This window comes from Mus pahari, chromosome 6 (genome assembly GCF_900095145.1).
Source record: "Mus pahari chromosome 6, PAHARI_EIJ_v1.1, whole genome shotgun sequence".
In the NCBI taxonomy this organism is placed as follows: Eukaryota; Metazoa; Chordata; class Mammalia; order Rodentia; family Muridae; genus Mus; species Mus pahari.
Genome location: NC_034595.1, coordinates 67416151 through 67434641, shown reverse-complemented (window position 1 = coordinate 67434641; position 18491 = coordinate 67416151). Strand labels below are relative to the sequence as shown.

Here is an 18491-nt window from a genome sequence, read left to right as displayed (position 1 = left end):
CGCCTGCCTCTGCCTCCCAAGTGCTGGGATTAAAGACATGTGCCACCGCCGCCCGGCAACATGTATCATTTCTTAAGCATAAAACTCCTTTAAGGAACTGCCTGTTCTATTTATTTATTTATTTGTAGAATTTACCCTTAGGATATAATTCTACTTCTGTGATTCCACTATAAAACTACAGTTTCTAGTTTTTATATTTTAAGGAAACACCAATGTATACTTTTCTTTTTTATATCTATTTTACCTTATAAATATTTTGCCTATATGTATGTCTGTGCATAATGTACCTGATACCCACAGAGTTCAGATGAGGGCATCAGTTCCCTTGGAGCTGGGGTTACAGATGGTTGTGAGCCACCATATGGATGCTGGAAACCTGGGTCCTTTGGAAGAACAGCATGAGGTCTGGACCATGGAGCCACCTCTCCAGCCTCAATATGTAACTTTTATTCTGTAACACTTTGCTAATTTCATCTGAAAGTTCCCAAATATTTGTATGAAGTAGAGCACTATATTATGACTTAATTTGTGCCATTCTGGGTTCTCCTACTACTAAAGGGCTCATTCCAAAATTCTTACATACTACCTTCTAGTTCTCAAGCTCTTCTCCCATTGATGAATTTCTAGTCCCAGTAATGCACTAACACTGGTGTGTCCCCCAGCACTTGGCCCCAGACTACTCACACAAGGTGCTGATCTCGGATCTTACGCAGCTGAATCAGGTCGGGTTTGATGCTATTCATTTTTTTATCAATTTCCCGGTTGTCCAAAGCTTGTTTCTTCAAGTCCTGCTCAAGACGCACTTTGCTATCATGAATCTCACCAAGACGTGATTTCAATTTATCATAATTCATCATAATTCTGTGAAAATAACATGATACATTAAGTCTAAAATAACAGCAGAAGCAGGAAGATCATGAAGCAGAAACAGGGTCCTAATATCTTCTTGGGTTTATTTGGTTTGTGACTGTTTGTTTGACGTAGGGTCTCACTGTGCTGCACAGACTGGTCTTGAATTCCTGGGCTCCAGCAATCCTCTGGCCTATCCTCCAGAACAGTTGAGGGGATGCAGACACCTGCCATTACTCCCAGCTCGTACTGTAAGAGCAGGTTTACAGGAGCTGTAAGCATTGGCTATATCAGGGAAAAATAAGTCACAATGTCTATTCTTAGTGAGTTTGCAATTCAGTGGGCATATGTTATATTGGGATCACGACCAAACAGTGTATGAACACTAACAAAACATCCCTAAACAGTATGCGATATTAGGAAGACATTTCAAAAAAGGTTATATCTAACCTACGTCCTACAGAATGGGCAAGAATTAAGAATTTACACAGATAAATCACACAGAAGAGATGCCATTTGGCACCATTAGTGTGAATAGCCAGCAGTTCCATATAACATTTGCAGCTTGAGGGAAAAAAAACAAACAAGGCAGAAAAGTAAAGAACAGTCTGTTTCGGTCTTGCGTGAGGTATTAAATACACTCACCGCTCAATCTCCTTCTCATTCCCCTCTCTGCGAAACCGCTCAATATAGTCTTTACTGTGTTGTTCTTGGGTATGACACTGCTCCTCAAATATTTTAATTGTTTCATTAAAGGCTTCAATGGCAGTCCTCTTCATTTGTATTTCCTACAGGAGGAAACAGAAAAAATATACACACTTACGGACTTAACTCTGGTTCAGTGTACTTCTTGGAAAGGTAGTGATTGCACAAAAACTTCCAATTCCCACAGGCCAAGCATAATCAAACCACACAGATGGCTATCCTGAACACTTAACTAGTTCTATACATTTTCACTGGTAGGATGATTTTTCAACTACCTCATATTTACTAATTTCAATGAATGGTTATTAAGAACACACTACACGGGAAGTACTACCTGATAGGTGATAAGAGAATTTGTGAAACTGAAGCCTCTCACCCAGAACATGGATGACTCTGAATACCTGAGCCTCCTGCCTCTGACTTCCAAGTGCTAAAATACAGGCATTTGTCAGTATGCCTGGCCAATACATTCAATTTATTAAATAAAGATGCCAAATAGGCCTTACTGAGATGATGACATCTGTCTAAGCAGAGTAGAAGGATGTAAGAGTAAGGTTAGCCAGGTTGTGTTTTCCCAATTTTTATTAGGTATTTACTTCATTTACATTTTAAATGCTATCCCCAAAGTCCCCTTTACCCTCCCCGCCCCCACTCCCCCTTCTTGGCCCTGGTGTTCCCCTGTACTGGGGCATATAAAATTTGCAAGACCAAGGGATTAGTCAGGCTTTTAAAAAGTTTTTGAGGCAAACAGTAAGCCAATGCAAACGCTGCAAGGCAGAAAGCACGTGTCGTAAAGTCAAGAACCATAAAGCTAGGGAGAACACAGTACAATGAACTGTTCTGAGAAGTAATGTCCAGGCCACGAAGATGGCTCAGTGAGAAAAAGCATTTGACACCAAGCTTGATAACCTGAGTGTGGTCCTGGGATTCACATGATAAAAGAAGTGAACCAACTCCTGAAAGCTGTCCTCTGACCTCCACATATGCTGCAGTATGTACACACACATACGCACAAATAAATAAATAAAAATGTAATTTAAAACAACAACAACACTAAGCTGGGTGGTGGCGGCACATACTTTTATCCCAGTGCTAGGGAAGCAGAGGCAGGTGGACCTGAGTTTGAGACCAGCCTGGTCTACAGAGTGAGTTCCAGGACAGCCAAGGATATACAGAGAAACCCTGTCTTGGAAAAAAATTAACAAAATAAGGTTAGAGCCAGGCATAGTGACACATATTTACAATATTAACATTGAAGAGGTGAAGGCAGGAGGATGAGGAATTGAGGCTTGCCTCGAGTATGTAATGAGTTCAAGATGAGCCTGTGTTACAGTGGACCATCAGAGGCATATGTGCAACCACACTCCTTCCCCCCCCCCTAGAGAACCCTGACTAGTGTAGAATTTGGGGATTGTGTTATCGGCGTTTGTTTGTTTGTTCTTTAATGCTTCTGTTTGTTTGTTTGTTTGTTTGTTTTTCGAGACAGGGTTTCTCTGTATAGCCTTGGCTGTCCCGGAACTCACTTTGTAGACCAGGCTGGCCTCGAACTCAGAAATCTGCCTGCCTCTGCCTCTGCCTCCCAAGTGCTGGGATTAAAGGCATGCGCCACCACGCCCGGCTTTCTTTACTGCTTCTTAAAGGGGGGGAAAAAAGGAGTAAGTCTGTGGCAACACTCAATCAGCAAAGCACTTGACATACATGAAGACCTGAATTTGATTCCCAGAGTCTACATATAAAAGGCAGGCACAGGGGGCTGGAGAGGTGGCTCAGTTCAATTCTCAGCAACCACACGGTGGCTCACAACCATCTGTAAAGAGATCTGGTGCCCTCTTCTGGACTGTAGGTGTACAAGCAGGCAGAACACTATACATAATAAGTAAATCTTAAAAAAAAAAAAAAAAAGAAAGAAAGATGTGGTTGTGCTTCTCCTACTGCTGGAGAAGTAGAGACAAATGAACCCCTAAGGCCCACCTGCCAGCCATCCTAGTCTACAGGACCAACTTCAGAACAAAGTGGACAAAGTGGACAGTGCCAGGTGAGCAACCCCAGAGGCTGACCTCTGTCCCCACAGTCACTGAAACACAGACACAGAAGGGAGTAACCTAACCTGTGTTTTACAACCCTGCCTGATAGGTTGAAAGCTGGTTTAGGAGAGGACAATGTGGAGGATAGGGGAAAGAATTTCAGTTAGATAGGAGGTTTCCGAAGTGTTTAAGGCTTTATGGACAACTTCCTGGAAGGCACTGCTGGGAGGAGGTGAAATCTTTAGGAAGGAGAATCTGCCGGAAGTAAGTTAGGTCGCGCAGCAAGCATGCTGCCATTGAAGGAGTTATCAGAGCCCTGTCCCTGTCTCCCTCTGATACTACACTGAAACATCTAAAACTGTGAGCCACAGGAAATGTTCCCTCCTTAGAGGCTGATTCAAGCATTCTGCTGTCGTATGTTATATATTACATGTCTTATTACGTAGGCTGAATTGGCAGGCCTGTCTTAACCTCCCTAGCAATGGGATTAAAGGTGTGCACCACCACACCAAGCCTTCAAGTATTTTGTCATAGCAACAGAAAAAACAGATACACCACACAAGAAATTAGGCTAGCTTTGGACCAAGATGTTAGTAGTAAAAGTAGTGAGAAATATTTAGATTCTGTATATATATTGAAGATAAAGTGAGCAGGATTTATTTGACTGGTCACAAAATATAAAAGAGTCTACTAGACAAACAAACAAACAAAGAGTCTACTAGAATACTAAGGCTTTACCTGGGTAAGCAGAAAGATGTGACTCTTCTGAACTAATATAGGAAAGCCTACAGGTAAAACTTAAAATAGAAGACCGTATTCCTTACTGAAAAAACAGAACTCTAATGGCCAAAATGTTGTGCTGGTCCAATTTTCTTGTGTGAAAAGTCTGATTCCATTTTATCTTTTTTAATTATTAAGAATGATTTTGATTTTCTGATCATTTTTTGCTACTTGATTGTTGTGTCAGGAAGACCACCAAGGAGTCGATCCCGATGTAATCACATTAGGGTCTCTATTCCAGCTTGAGCTCGGGTCACACGACCACCTCTGACAAAGTGGAATGGGAGGGGCCAGCCCTGAGCTTAGTTTCAGGCAAGCATTTATAGAAGCAAGAAGGGGTATCTAGCCTGCCACACATCTGACTGCGGTGCCATTACGGCCTTTAACATAACTGGCTGGTGCTGGGAGCCAAACCATACACTTCACTTCTGTTTTCCTCCTGACTGGTGGGTGTTAGGAAGTGAAGTGCCAGGGGCAGGCTTGTAACCAGGAGGTGCAGATTTGTTGGTGTATAATAACCTGGAAACTGGGGCTAGGTGTTCATTTGTAAGTTAACTCAAGCTCAACATTTGGTCAGTGTACTGGCTGGTTTTGTGTGTCAACTTGACACAGGCTGGAGTTATCACAGAGAAAGGAGCTTCATGACATCCAGCTGTGGGGCATTTTCTCAATTAGTGATCAACGGGAAAGGGCCCATTGTGGGTGGTGCCATCCCTGGGCTAGTAGTCTTGGGTTCTATAAGAGAGCAAGCCAGGGGAGGCAAGCCAGTAAGAAACATCCCTCCATGGCCTCTGCATCAGCTCCTGCTTCCTGACCTGCTAGAGTTCCAGTCCTGACTTCCTTTGGTGCAGGAATAGAAACCCTGACTAAGACAGTCAGGTTCTCTAAGATGGGAGTCTGAACCCAAAAGATCTGACCTCTCAGATATTTGTGCTGCTGTGTGCCTTTATGCATATGTTTATTTAATATTAGTATGTCATTTCAATTTTTAGGACCATTTATTTTATTTTCTCATACATTACATCCTATCCTCTGTATGGGTGAGACAAATAAGACTTACCCTAAGTACTGCCATTCTGTTTTCAGACTCCATTTTGATCATAAGGTAAAATTAAGTTCAAGTTCCCGGGCTCTCAGGGAGCTAGGGCTTTCCAGGTAGCTAGCCAACTTCTTTCTCATTCTTCTTTTGTCCCCCCAAACACAGTGATTGTTCTTAACCAGGACAAGAACAAATGATTCTGACTGATGAAAAGTTGTAACTGTACCCTGGCACAGAGACTGTCTTAGTTTGGGTTTCACTGATGTGAAGAGACACCGTGACCAAGGCAACTCTTATAAAGTCAAACAATTAATTGGGGCTGGTTTAGTTTCAGAGGTTTAGTCCATTAGCGCCATGACAGAAAACATGGCAGCATGCAGGCAGACTTGGTGCTGGAGGAGCCAAGAGTTATTATACACCTTGACCCCAAGGCAGCCAGGAAGAGATTATCTTCTGAACTGGGCAGAACCATGAGCATACACAGGAAACCTTAGAGTCCACCAACAACACAGTGCCACATTTCCTCCAACAAGGTCACACCTTCTAATAGTGCCACTTCCTATGACCAAGTATTCAAAGACATGAGTCTATGGAGGCCAAACCTATTCAAACCACCACAGATGCCTATGGACTTTACTATTTTTCTGCATTCATTAAGGTGAATGTTCAAAGACATAGTCAGCTCTCAAATATGTGCTGTTGTCCCTGGTTCAGTTTTTGCTGCCTAATTGAAATAAAGATCTTGCTTTGCTGGACTCTTGTGACTGCTTGGGTTGTTTTTGGATTTTCAGACCCCAATCCCTCCACTCTTCCCAGTTCCTCCCTCAAATCTCCCCTTTCCCCAAGATCTTCTCCTCAGTTTCCCTTCACAAGAAGAGCAGGCCTCCTAGGACTATCAACTGGACATGGTATAACTTACAACAGGACTGGCCTCCAAGTAGGCATGATGTTCTTATACATTGTGTGAAGTTTACACTTGTGTTGTTCAAATGCTGAGTCCTCTGCCCTCATATAGCTGAGCTCAACTCTGACTACAATCATAACCTAAGATAACCCATTTATTTTAATCTACATTCTACCACGTGGCTGGTTACCTGTGCTCAGGCACCATGAGTCCATCTCCTTACATCTCCCCTGAGCTCTCTCCCAGAATCCTTTCTCTCACTTCTATGTCCTGCCTATGACATAGGCTAAAGGCTTTCTAATTGACAGGTGATGTACCCATACAATATAGACGACATTCTCTCTATACCTAAACCCTCATATTAAGGCTGGACAAGACAATATAGTAGGAGGAAACAGGTCCCAAAAGCAGGCAAAAGGGTCCCACTATTAGGAGTCCCACAGAATGCCAAGCTGTATAACCATAACATATATGCAAAGGGCCTCGCTCAGACCCATACAGGATCTGTGACTGTGACTATGAGCCCTGCTTAGTTGATTCTGTGGGCCATGTTCTCATGGTGTCCTCAACCCCTCTGGCTCCTATGAGAGTGATCCTAGCAAAGACAAAGTAATGGGGACACAGAGACTGAACTGGCCATTTTCTATAACCAGGCAAGGCTCGTAGCAGTAGGACTGGACACCAACCCAGCTACAAAACTGTCGACCTACAATTGTCCAGCCTATAAGATGTGCTGGGGTAATGGTGGCACAGGACTTGTGGGAACAGCCAACGAATCACTGGTCCAACTTGAGGCCCACACCATAAGAGGGAACCCACACCTGATACTCCCCAGACAGACAGGAACCAGAGGCTGGACAGCCTAGAGACCCAGGATAGAACCAAACATACACTAGCAAAAAAAAAAAAAAAGTCAATTAAATGATTCCTAATGATATTCTGCTATACTCAGATCCTAGCCCAACTGTCATCAGAGAGGCTTCACCCAGCAACTGAAGGGAGCAGATGCTGAGACCCACAGCCACACACTAGGCGGAGCAAGGGGAACCCCACAGAAGAGGGGGAGGAAGGACTAAAGGAGCATCAAGGACATTTGTTTATTTTTATGTGTGTGTTTGCCCAAATGTATGTATCATGTGTGTGCTTGGTGTCTACATCTTTATTTCAAGTTTGAATGTCTTCTATTCCTTTAGCACAATGAGCCTCGTGTGTGGTGATAGAAGGAAAAAAAACGTTATTGAGAGATTTACAGACTGACTCCATTAAAGTAGTCAATAGTACATGGATAGTGAAACAGACATTCATAATATCAGGCTTTATAGTTAGTAAATTAGGGGATTTTCTTCCAGGGCTTGAAATCAAAACCAGGAATGCTGAATTAGTGTTCTATCAGTAAGCTATACACCTAGACCTGCCTCTTTTATTTTATATGATATGAAAAGAAAATGAAAAAAAGAGGGAGGCAGAGGCAAGCAGATTTCTGAGTTCAAGGCCAACCTGGTCTGCAGAGTGAGTTCCAGGACAACCAGGGCTACACAGAGAAACCCTGTCTCAAAAAAAAAAAAAAAAAAAGAAGAAGAAGAAGAAAGAAAGAAAGAGAGAAAATGAAAGAAAATGAACAAAAGAATCATTATAGGGTTGGAGAGATAGCTTAGTGGTTAAGAGCAATGGCTGTTCTTCCAGAGGTTTTGAGTTCTATTCCCAGCAACCACATGGTGGCTCACAACCATCTGTAGTGGGATCCGATGCCCTCTTCTGGTGTGTCTGAAAACAGCTACAGTGCACTCACATACTCACATATATAAAATAAATAAATAAATCTTTTTTTAAAATCACTATAGGCATAAAGCATATATAAATGTAATCTTGGACAACATATAGCAAAGTATAGGATTAGGGCAATGTTGGCTTATGTTTTAGTGTTAGCCCTGTACTTGAGAGGTAGAGACACATAGATTTCCGTGAGTTCAAGGTTAGCCTGGTCTACATAGTGAGTTCCAGACTATCCAGGGCTATATAATGAGAGCCCATTTCAACAAAAGAAGGGGGCAGGCAGGGACAGAGATGCATAATAGTAGTGTTTATGTAATATCACTAAGATCTTTTAGCTGTAAATTAACCCAATTATATATCTAATAGGCATAATAAAGAACACTCCACACAGCAAGAATAGAATATAGGTAATTCTTAAATAAAAATATTATATTCCAAATATTATATCCAAAATATATCACATTAGACCACAAAATAAGTCTTAATAAGTTTTAACTCATTTTTTCAGATTTATTTAATTTTATGTGTGTGAGCAGCAATGCATGTGTACGTGTGCACCACATGTGTGCCCAGTGCCACACACTCTAGGTCAGGAGAAGGCATCAGATTCCCTGGCAGTATAGTTAAAAATCATTGTGAACCACCATTGAGTGTTGGGAACCAAATCCAAATCCTTTGCAAGAACCAGTGTCCTTACCTGGCTGCAGTGGTATACGCTTTTAATCCCAGCACTCTGGAGGCAGAGGCAGGCTGGCCTGATCTAGAGAGTGACTTCCAGGACAGTCAGGGCTACACAGAGAAAAATGGTCTCAAAACAAAACACACAATGACAAAAACAACAAGTATTCTTAAATGCTGAGCCATCTCCCTGGCCTCAAATGTTAATAAATTGTAAGACTACAATCATACAGAGGACTTTCTCTGATCCACAATGAGAAGGAAGTAGGAATCATAGAAGAAAAGCTAGAAAAGTCAGAGATACACAAAAATGAAATATCATGATCTGGAACAACTAATGGTTCAAAAAATAAATGACAAAGGCCAGGCATGGTGGTGTATGGATACCTTATCCCAGACGCCTTGGGAGCTGGTGGCAGACAGATCTCTGTGAGCTCCAGGCTGCTGTTATCACAGTCAAGTTCCAGGTTAGCCAGGGCTACCTAGTGACACTCACCTCATAGAATAATGTAAAATAAATAAAGAAATGACAGGCGAAGTTGGAAAATGCCTTGTGATACATGAGACCTAGGCACTCCATAAGAATACTTACGGGACACAAAAGCAGTATCCAGGGTATTTATAGATGTAAACACCTATGGTTAAAAACAGTAGAGTGGTCTACAGAGTGCATTCCAGGACAAACAAGGCTACACAGAGAAACCCCATCTCCAAAAATCAAAAACAAAAACAAGACAGAAGATTGGTAGAGAGGGATAGTAGTTCAAAGGTTCACTGGTGTGCTGGTCAGTTCTGTTAGCGGATACAGGGTAGGGCCTTCTCAGAGGAAAAAACCTTGTTGAGAACAGCCTGTACCAGGTTGGCCTGTAGGAAGGGCTAAGGGACATTTTCTGGATTAATAACTGGTACGGGAGAGCCTAGCCCACTGTGGGAGGTACCACCTCGGAGCAGGTGTTCCTGGCTTGTATTAAGCAGGCTGAACAAGCCACACGGAGCATGCCAGTAAGCACTGTGTCTGCTTCAGTTCCTGCTCTGAGTTCCCCTCCTGATAGAATACAACTCTAAGATGAAAAATCACCCAAAGAAGGGTCTTCCCCATGTTGCTTTTCGTCACATTCTTTTTCACAGCGACAGGAAAGCTGACAGTGGTATGGTAAAAAAAGGCCCTGGGACTCAGACCTCGAGAACCCACAAAGCTGTCCTCTGACCTGCAGAAGTGTGCAGTGACACTAGTATCCTCATACATGCCACTAGTTATTTTCTAAAGAGACATGTGCTCTCAGATCAACTGCATAATTGGATAACATAAGGAACTAAGAAAAAAAGAGAAAAGCAAATGAAATACAAAGCTAGCAGGAAAAAGGAAGCAATAAAGATGAGAAGAGAAAGCCAACACATTGAGGGATGATGGCATGCCTGTCAGACCAGCACTCCAGGTACAGGTAAAAGGGTCAGGAAGACACTGGGCTAAATGAGACTGAGTCACAAAGAAACAAAACAAAAACACAAAGAAACAACAATAAAAGGAAAGGGAAGAGTAAGAACATGAGATAGGAAGGGAGGGAAATCAACAAAATCATAAACTGTTCTTTAAAAAGATCAACAGAATCAACAAAATTTTAGTTTAAAATAAGTATTAAAAAAAAAAAACCCAAAGACAGAACGATACTACCAACTTTATGAAAATAAATGGGAAGCCACTTAAAGCAGAAAACTTCAGGCTGGGAGATGGCTCGGTGGGGACAAGCATTTATTGTTCTAGCAGAGGATGTACGTTTGATTCCCAGAATACATGATGGCTCACAATCATCCATATCTCTAGCTCTGACGGCTTCTTCTAACCTCATGGGCACCAAGCATGCATGTGGTGCACAAGCATGCATGTGGTGCACAAACATGCAAGAAAACACATAAATAAATGTTTTTGTTGTAAAAATCACAAAACCAGCTGGGCAAGGTGACACACACCTTTAATCCCAGCACTCAGGAGGCAGAGGCAGGCAGATCTCTGAACTTAAGGCCAGCCTGGTCTACAGAGCCAGCTCCAAAATAGCCAGGGCTACAGAGAGAAACTCTGGGCAGGGAAGAGGGCTTCCTTTCTTACTAGAAATATGGTGATGGTGGCTCATGTTAGATACAGAGAGCATAAAACAGAAAAACCTGAGAATCATGCTGACAGAGGAGCTGGTGACGCAGCCTTGTACTGCCCATATGGACAAAATTTATTTTCTACCTCAGGGATTTGTCATTTTGCTAATTTTATCTGTAGACCAGGCTGGCCTCGAACTCAGAAATTCGCCTGCCTCTGCCTCCCGAGTGCTGGGATTAAAGGCGTGCGCCACCACTCCCGGCTCTAATTTTATCATTTATAATATTACCTAATTTTGAAAAAAAAATTTTGAGACAGGTTCCCATGTATCTCAGATTAGCTTCCAACTAGCTACACAGCTGAGGATGACCTTGAATTTCTGATCCTCCTGCTTCCAGCTCCTCAGTACCAGGGATTAAAAGCTTGTACCACCACACCCAGTTTAATATGATGCAAGAATCAAACCTAGGACTTTGTGAATGACAGGAAGCAATCTGCACTCTACCAGTCAAGCCCCATTCCTGACCCCGTGAGTTAACACTGACAGACAGCAGATGATCCAGCCAACTTTTCAACATCTACCAACCATGATACTGCAAAGATCATCTGGAGCAAGCACCCTCCAGCTTCCTTTTCTTTTGAAAGGCAGGGTCCCCCTCACCTGCGATGTCCTCGTATACTCTTCGTACAGCCTGTCGTACTCTTTGCTCTTCTCCTGATACTGAGAGTGGAACTCTTGCAGATTTTTACCTACTGCATCAATGTTGTCTTCTTTTACCAACTGATCCTACACAGACAGAAGAAAATAAAATGAAGCAATGTTATTAATTCTGACATGTTTTTCCAGGTCTATTTACATTTAAAATATATTTCAATTTTAGAAGTCCTGTTTGGATAGCAAGCACCCAAAAAGTGCTTAGATTTTATAAAGATTTTGTTTTGTTTTGTTTCTTGAGATAGGGTCTTAGTATGTAGACCTGGCTGGCCTGAAACTCATAATGATCCTCTGCCTTGCTAGTGCTGGGACCGAAGGCGTGCACCATGCACAAGGCAAGAAAAACACCTTTTAATTAACACTAAGATCAGATTTTAAGTCAGATAAAAATAACATTATAAAAATTAAGAAATATGGGGCTAGAGAGATGGCTCAGTGCTTAAGGGCACTGGCTGCTCTTCTAGAGAACCTAGGTTTGATTTCCAGCACCCATGTGATAGCTAGCAACCATCTGTAACTCCAGTTCCAGGAAATCCAATGCCCTCTTCTGGCCTCAGTGCACACCAGGCACATATATACATACAGACAGAATACCAGGCAGGCAAAACATTCATACACATGAAGTAAAATACAATAAAATTTTTAAAAAAGAGAGAAAGAACTAGGCCTGGAGGAACTGTCGAGATGGCCCCGTGGTGGGGAGTACTTGCTGCTCTTTCAGAGCACCCCAGTTCGCTGCCAGAATCCAAATCCAGCAGTTTACAGCTATAACTCCAGCTCCACAAAGTGTAACATCTTGTCTTCTGGCCTTTCAGACACTCGTACACATACACACTAGCACATATACATAAAACTTTTAAATTAAAAAAGAAAAAAAGAAATAGGGCTGGAGAGACAGCTCGCTCGGTAAGTGCTTGTTACATAGACATGAAGACTTGGATCTGACCCTGAGTCAGCACCTGAGTAGTGTGAGGTTTGGTGGCAATGCTTGAATCCCACTGCGAGGGAGGCAGAAATCGGTGGGTTCCTGGGTCACCCCGCCTAGGCTAATCAGTACACCCCAGGTTCCAATAAGACTGACTCACAGCACAAAGGTGAATGGTTCTGAGGACTAACTCCTTAGTCCTGAGATGATCTCTGGGCTCACATACACCCCACCCCCAAAAGGTGAGGTGTGACAGCAAAAGCCTAGAATCCCAGAACTCAGGAGACTGGGGCAGGAAGATCCTAAGTTCAAGGTCACTGTCAGTTACATAGTGATTTCAAAGCCAGCACACATACATGAAACCCTATTTCAAAAAACAAAACCAAAAAAACTAAATTAATGTAGTTAAAATATTACTTAAGAACCTTATTTTGGGCTGGTGAGATGGCTCAGTGGGTAAGAGCACCCAACTGCTCTTCCGAAGGTCTGGAGTTCAAATCCCAGCAACTACATGGTGGCTCATAACCATCTGTAACAAGATCTGGTGCCCTCTTCTGGAGTGTCTGAAGACAGCTACAGTGAACTTACATATAATAAATAAATTAATTAATTAAAAAAAAAAAAAAAAAAAGAACTGTATCTTATTCTTTTCTTTTCTTTTTGACATAGGGTCTCACATAGCCCTGGCTAGCCTGAAACTCACAGAGACCTACCTGTTTCTGCTGGGATTAAAGGCATGCCCCACCACACTCAGGATTAATTAGGAAAATAAATATAAACTAATAAGTCTAATAGAATAAAATTATATGAATTAATCCCACGAGAACCGCTATGGTCGTACCTGTTGGTATCTGGATACTGGGTACGTCAGCTTCACGTCGAGTTTGGGATTGTACTGAGCAAGAGACTCATGGTGATAGTGGTTAATGAGCTCCACCACAGAAGTAAACGTCAGGGGCTCAGAGAAGCCATATTTACCATCCCGATGATAGATCTTTATTAATTTATTATTTCCTCCCTTCCTGTGAACAACAAAACAGTAATTGTAGCATTGTCCCCAAAGTTCTATTAAAACACTAATTTCATATGGCGATATAAAAACTTAGTTCACATCAAATAAATGTGTTATTTTGCTAATAAGCAGAAGTGGTAAAACAACATATATAATTATGTGTGTAAAACTACATATTATATTATTTTCTTACCTTTCTTTTTATTTTGCTTTGCTTTGCTTTGTTTTGTTTTGTTTAGTGTTTTTTTTTGGGGGGGGGGGGCAACATCTCTGTGCAGCCATGGCTGTCCTAGAACTTGCTTTGTGGAACAGACTGGTCTTGAACAGCTGAGATCCTCCTGCCTCTGCCTCCAATCATAGGGCCATCACACCTGGACTACTTCTTCTTTATTTTTGTTTTTTGTTTTTGTTTTTTATTCTCCTATTTCCTTTGTCCATAAAATACCTTAGTTATTAAAAATCAACACATCTGGGATAGGTATGGTTGTGTACATCTTTATTCTCAGGCAGAGGCAAGAGTATCTTTGTGTGTTTAAGGCTACTCTGGTCTACATAAGGTATTCCAGAAAAGCCAGGGCTACATAGACAGACTGACCCTGTTTCAAAACAAAATACCCAAATCTATATAACAGTCAATATCAAGAAACTTAGCCTAAAATATTACTTAAAAATAACAAAAAAAAACCCTGAAATGTAAGTAAATTGATTATTTTTTATTATTTTGTGATTTTTTAAAAATTTGTCACAGAGAATAGAGGCAATTTCTGTCTTTGCGCAGAAGCAGAGCCATCTCTACATAAAAGGAATTATAAACATTTGTTTCAGTATTACCAATACACTCAAGGTTCATATTACAGATATAATTCAGTGCTTAAGTACCTCAGACCATCTTTATTTACTAAATTAAATCCAAATAATCCCTTAAAGATCATTTCTAAGACAAGTATGATAGGACGTGCCCATAACCCTGGGACTCTGAAGGAAAATCAGAAGTGTGAGCCCAGCGCATCTGGGCTACAAGCCCCTTCCCCAGAAAAGAAAATCAAAGAGAAGAAAAGAGGGGGAAATAGGGAAGAAGAAAAAAGGAATTTATAACTAAAATTAAAATGGCAATGTTTTATAAGGCCCACAAAGCATCATCTAAGCCCATACCAGATAACAGCAAAATCCTGTGCTGTTCTCACTCAGGTTTTCTAACAGCACCATGACGTGGGGCAGGGGTTATATGTTTTATGCTGTGCATTTATAATACATGACAGATGATCCACTGGGACTTGTGAAAGGCTAAGTAACTCTGGCCTGAATGTATAGACTGGTTAATATTCTAATTATACAAGGCTTAGGTCAGTATTTAGGTGGATGATGAACTAGTCATATAAAAGGCACATTACAAAGATCAACTAATGGTATGTAATTAGTATAGGTGTATACACACACACACACACACACACACACACACACACATATAGACAATAAATCCAAGTGGTCTGTCTCACTTAAAACTCATTCAAATTAATGCGCTGGACATCTATAGAGGGCATGAAGTCCTTGTGCTCACAGATAAGCAGTAGGAAAATCAGGAAAGAGGAGGGGGTGCATACACCTGCTTTACACCAGAAGGCTGGGAAAGTACACGGTTAATAACCTGATGTGGTGGTTTGAATAAGAATGGTCTCCATAGAAAGGCTCACAGATTTGAATACTTGGTCACTAGGGAGTAACAAGTGATCCTATTACAGAGGGTTGTGAGCCATCATGTGGTTCCAGGACCTCTAGAAGGGCAGCCTGTGCTCTTAACCACTGAGCCATCTTGCTAGCCCCCTGTATGTTGGGGCTTCACACAAGTCCCCAAGACTATAAAGTTTGTTTATCCCAGACTCTTGGTCCCCAGATCTTGAGCACTGCTTCTCAGTCAATAAACCATCCTTATGGAAGATGTCACCTGTACTTTACAACAGCCTGAGCAACATCTATATTACCTTGTGGCCAGGCCAATCCTGACTCCCACAGGCTATTACATTTACCTCAGTCATTCTCCCTAGACACTTATTTTGAGCATTGTTTGAGTCAACAGAACTCATCTTTATAGAAGAGGCCATACTTCATAAAGAGTTTCAATATAAACATGTCTTAAGCTTTGTTGTACACGTAGGACTGAGTTAATTTTCATTGAGAAACATTTTTCCAAAATATACTTAAATATGATTAAAATAAACCACGCAAGTCAGATTCCACAAGTCTGAAGCAGCACTGGCTAACTAAGTCATGTTAAGTAAGTCTTGCCTCTCTCGGGATGTTACTCTGCTACACCCCCACAAATGTCTACTATATAATGGGAACTACACAAAGTGCTATGGACACAGTGACAGAAGAAGCCAGATACAGCCCATGCTCTTGCAGAACTTAAGACAGTGTATGTGCACTCCACAGCTCTGAGGTTTGGGGAGGGAGAGGGCTGCATTCTGATTTTTGGGTTGGGTTTCAGCTTTTTGAGACAAGGTTTATACTATAGCTAACTTTGGCCTGAAACTCGTGGCAATCTTCTTGCCTCCGGCTAAAAGTAGAAAAAGAAGAGCCATAGAGTTGGCTCATCAGGTAAGGGCCCTGACAACTTCAGCTCATTCCCAGAACCTACTTGGTAAGAGGAAAGAAACAGCACCCGTAAGTTGCTCTCTGACCTCCACAAACACACTATGACACACATGCAGACAGACAGAGAAAATAAGGCTTTCATTTAAAAAGACTTATTTTTAATTACGTGTGTGTGTGTGTGTGTGTGTGTGTGTGTGTGTGTGTGTGTGCCCATACTTGCAAGTGTCTAATGAGGCCACAGGCTTCAAACCCTCTGGAACTGGATTTATAGGTAGTTGTGAGCCTGCCAGATGGAGATGTAGGAACCAAACTCATTGCCATTTCCATGAGCCACAACCACCTATGGCTCATGGCTCCAGGATCACTTGGCCTGGATGCTCTGTAGACCAGGCTGGCCTTGAACTCAGAGAGCTGCCTGCCTCTGCCTCCCAAGTACTAGGATTAAAAGTATATACCACATTTTGTTTTTAATATATCATTACTTATTACTGGGAGAATGGCACGTGCCACTGGTTTCTCCTTCCACTTTTACCTGGGTCCTAGAAACTGAACTCAAGGCTTGCATGGCACATGCCTTAACTACTTGAGACATCTCGCAATCCTCATCCATTCTCTTCCATCTAGTTTCACCTTCATCTCTCCCATCACAGGGTCACCAGGAATTTTATCGATCCAGTCTTAGTCCCCTTGACCCAGTCCTTCCTGCTCTTCCTGCTCCTCCTTTTTTGTGGGTTGTGGTGGCTGTGGTTTTGAGGAGGGCCTCAGGTAGCCAGGTTGCCAGTAAGCTCTATTAGCCAAGGATAACCCTCAGACTGTTCTGCCCCCACCTTCAGTTCTGGTCTTATATAGTAACTGGCTTATGTTGTTCTGGAGATCCAATTCAGAGATTCATGTATATAGGCAAGCGCGCTACCATCTAAACAGGAACATCAGCTCCTTTCTTCTTTAAAAAGAAAATGTATGGAGCTAGAGAGATGGATCAGAGGTTAAGAGCACTGAGGTCCTGAGTTCAATCCTCAGCAACCACATGATCTGATGCCCTCTTCTGCTGTGTCTGAAGACAGCGACAGTGTACTCATATACATAAAATAAATAAATCAATCTTTAGAAAGAAAAAAGAAAATGTATGATGCTCATGTATTACATTGCTTATGTAGGTCATGGGACAACTTTCAGCATCTATCTTTCCTTCACCACGGTGGAGCCCAGGGCTGAACTCAAGTTACTGGGCTTGGCAGCAAACATTGTCACCCATGATCCATCTCCCCAGACACCTGCCCCTTCATGATGGTGATGTTGCTTTTCATTCCTTTTTTCAAGACAGCTTCTCACTGTGTAGCCATAACTAGCCTAGCACTCACTCTGTAGACCAGGCTGGCCTCAAACTCAGAAATGTGCCTGCCTCTGCCACCTAAGTGCTGGGACTGAAGGTATGCACCACCATTGCCTCCTGCTTCCAAACACACCTTTTTCCATGCCTCTGATGATGTTGCTCTTTGCTTTATTCCTCTTGTCTGTTTCTTGGCTATATAGTTACTCTCTTTAAAAAACTGTCTCAGCTTTTACCCTTTTCATTTTATACATTCTTTCACTGAAATTTTGTTGGCTCTACACATGTGGTACCTAGCCTTTTTTTTTCCTGGTGCTATATGGTTTCATAAGCATTAAAGCCCCATATCTCTAGATATATCTTAAGATAATTTTTTTCCTAAAAGTTCTAGAGAGCTAAAAATCAATACTTACCTCAAAGAAGGTTGCAATAGATGGATTGAGTAAATGTCTGAGAGACTATTGCCAGGTCGTGGTGGCAAATGCCTTCGGTTACAGCACTTGGGAGACAGAGGCAGGAAGATTTCTGAGTTCAAGGCTAGCCTGGTCTACAGAGCAAGTTCCAGGACAACCTGGTTTGTTACACAGAGAAACCCTGTCTTAGAAATAAAAATGAGTACTTGCTATCTGTTCTTTCAGAGAACCTGAGTTCAGTTCCCAGCACCCACACTGGGAGGCTCCAGGGGATCTGATCTCCTCAGGTACCCACACACAGGCAGCATACACACACATACACATAAATAAAAATAAACATCTGGATGCTGAACAGGTAGCTCAGCAGTTAAAAGCACTGGATTTTTTTCCAGAGTACCAGGTTCAATTCCCAGCACCCACATGGAGGCTCACAACTGTCTGTAATTCCAGTTCCAGAGCATCCAACATCCTCACACAGACATACATGCAGACAAAACACTAAGGCACATAAAGTAGAAATTAAATTTAAAAACAAATCTTACCCAACTTTCCTATTTCTACACATGGAACGTTTAGTCTTTCTTCTTCTTCTTCTTCTTCTTCTTCTTCTTCTTTCTTCTTCTTCTTCTTCTTCTTCTTCTTTTTTTTTTTTTTTTTTTTTTT

General features: G+C 41.9%; 1 protein-coding gene across 3 annotated transcripts in view; it reads right to left on the bottom strand.

Annotated features, from left to right (window-relative positions):
- Positions 1-18491, bottom strand: part of Pik3r3 (phosphoinositide-3-kinase regulatory subunit 3) — an 81216-nt gene that overhangs the window by 15084 nt on the left and 47641 nt on the right. For all 3 annotated transcript variants that reach the window (XM_029539709.1, XM_021199734.2, XM_029539708.1), the window contains 4 exons: positions 13323-13503; positions 11503-11628; positions 1495-1637; positions 685-861 (listed from right to left, as the gene is read on the bottom strand). In XM_029539709.1, coding sequence (XP_029395569.1) covers positions 685-861; positions 1495-1637; positions 11503-11628; positions 13323-13503 — 627 coding nt within the window. The remainder of the gene's footprint in view (positions 1-684; positions 862-1494; positions 1638-11502; positions 11629-13322; positions 13504-18491) is intronic.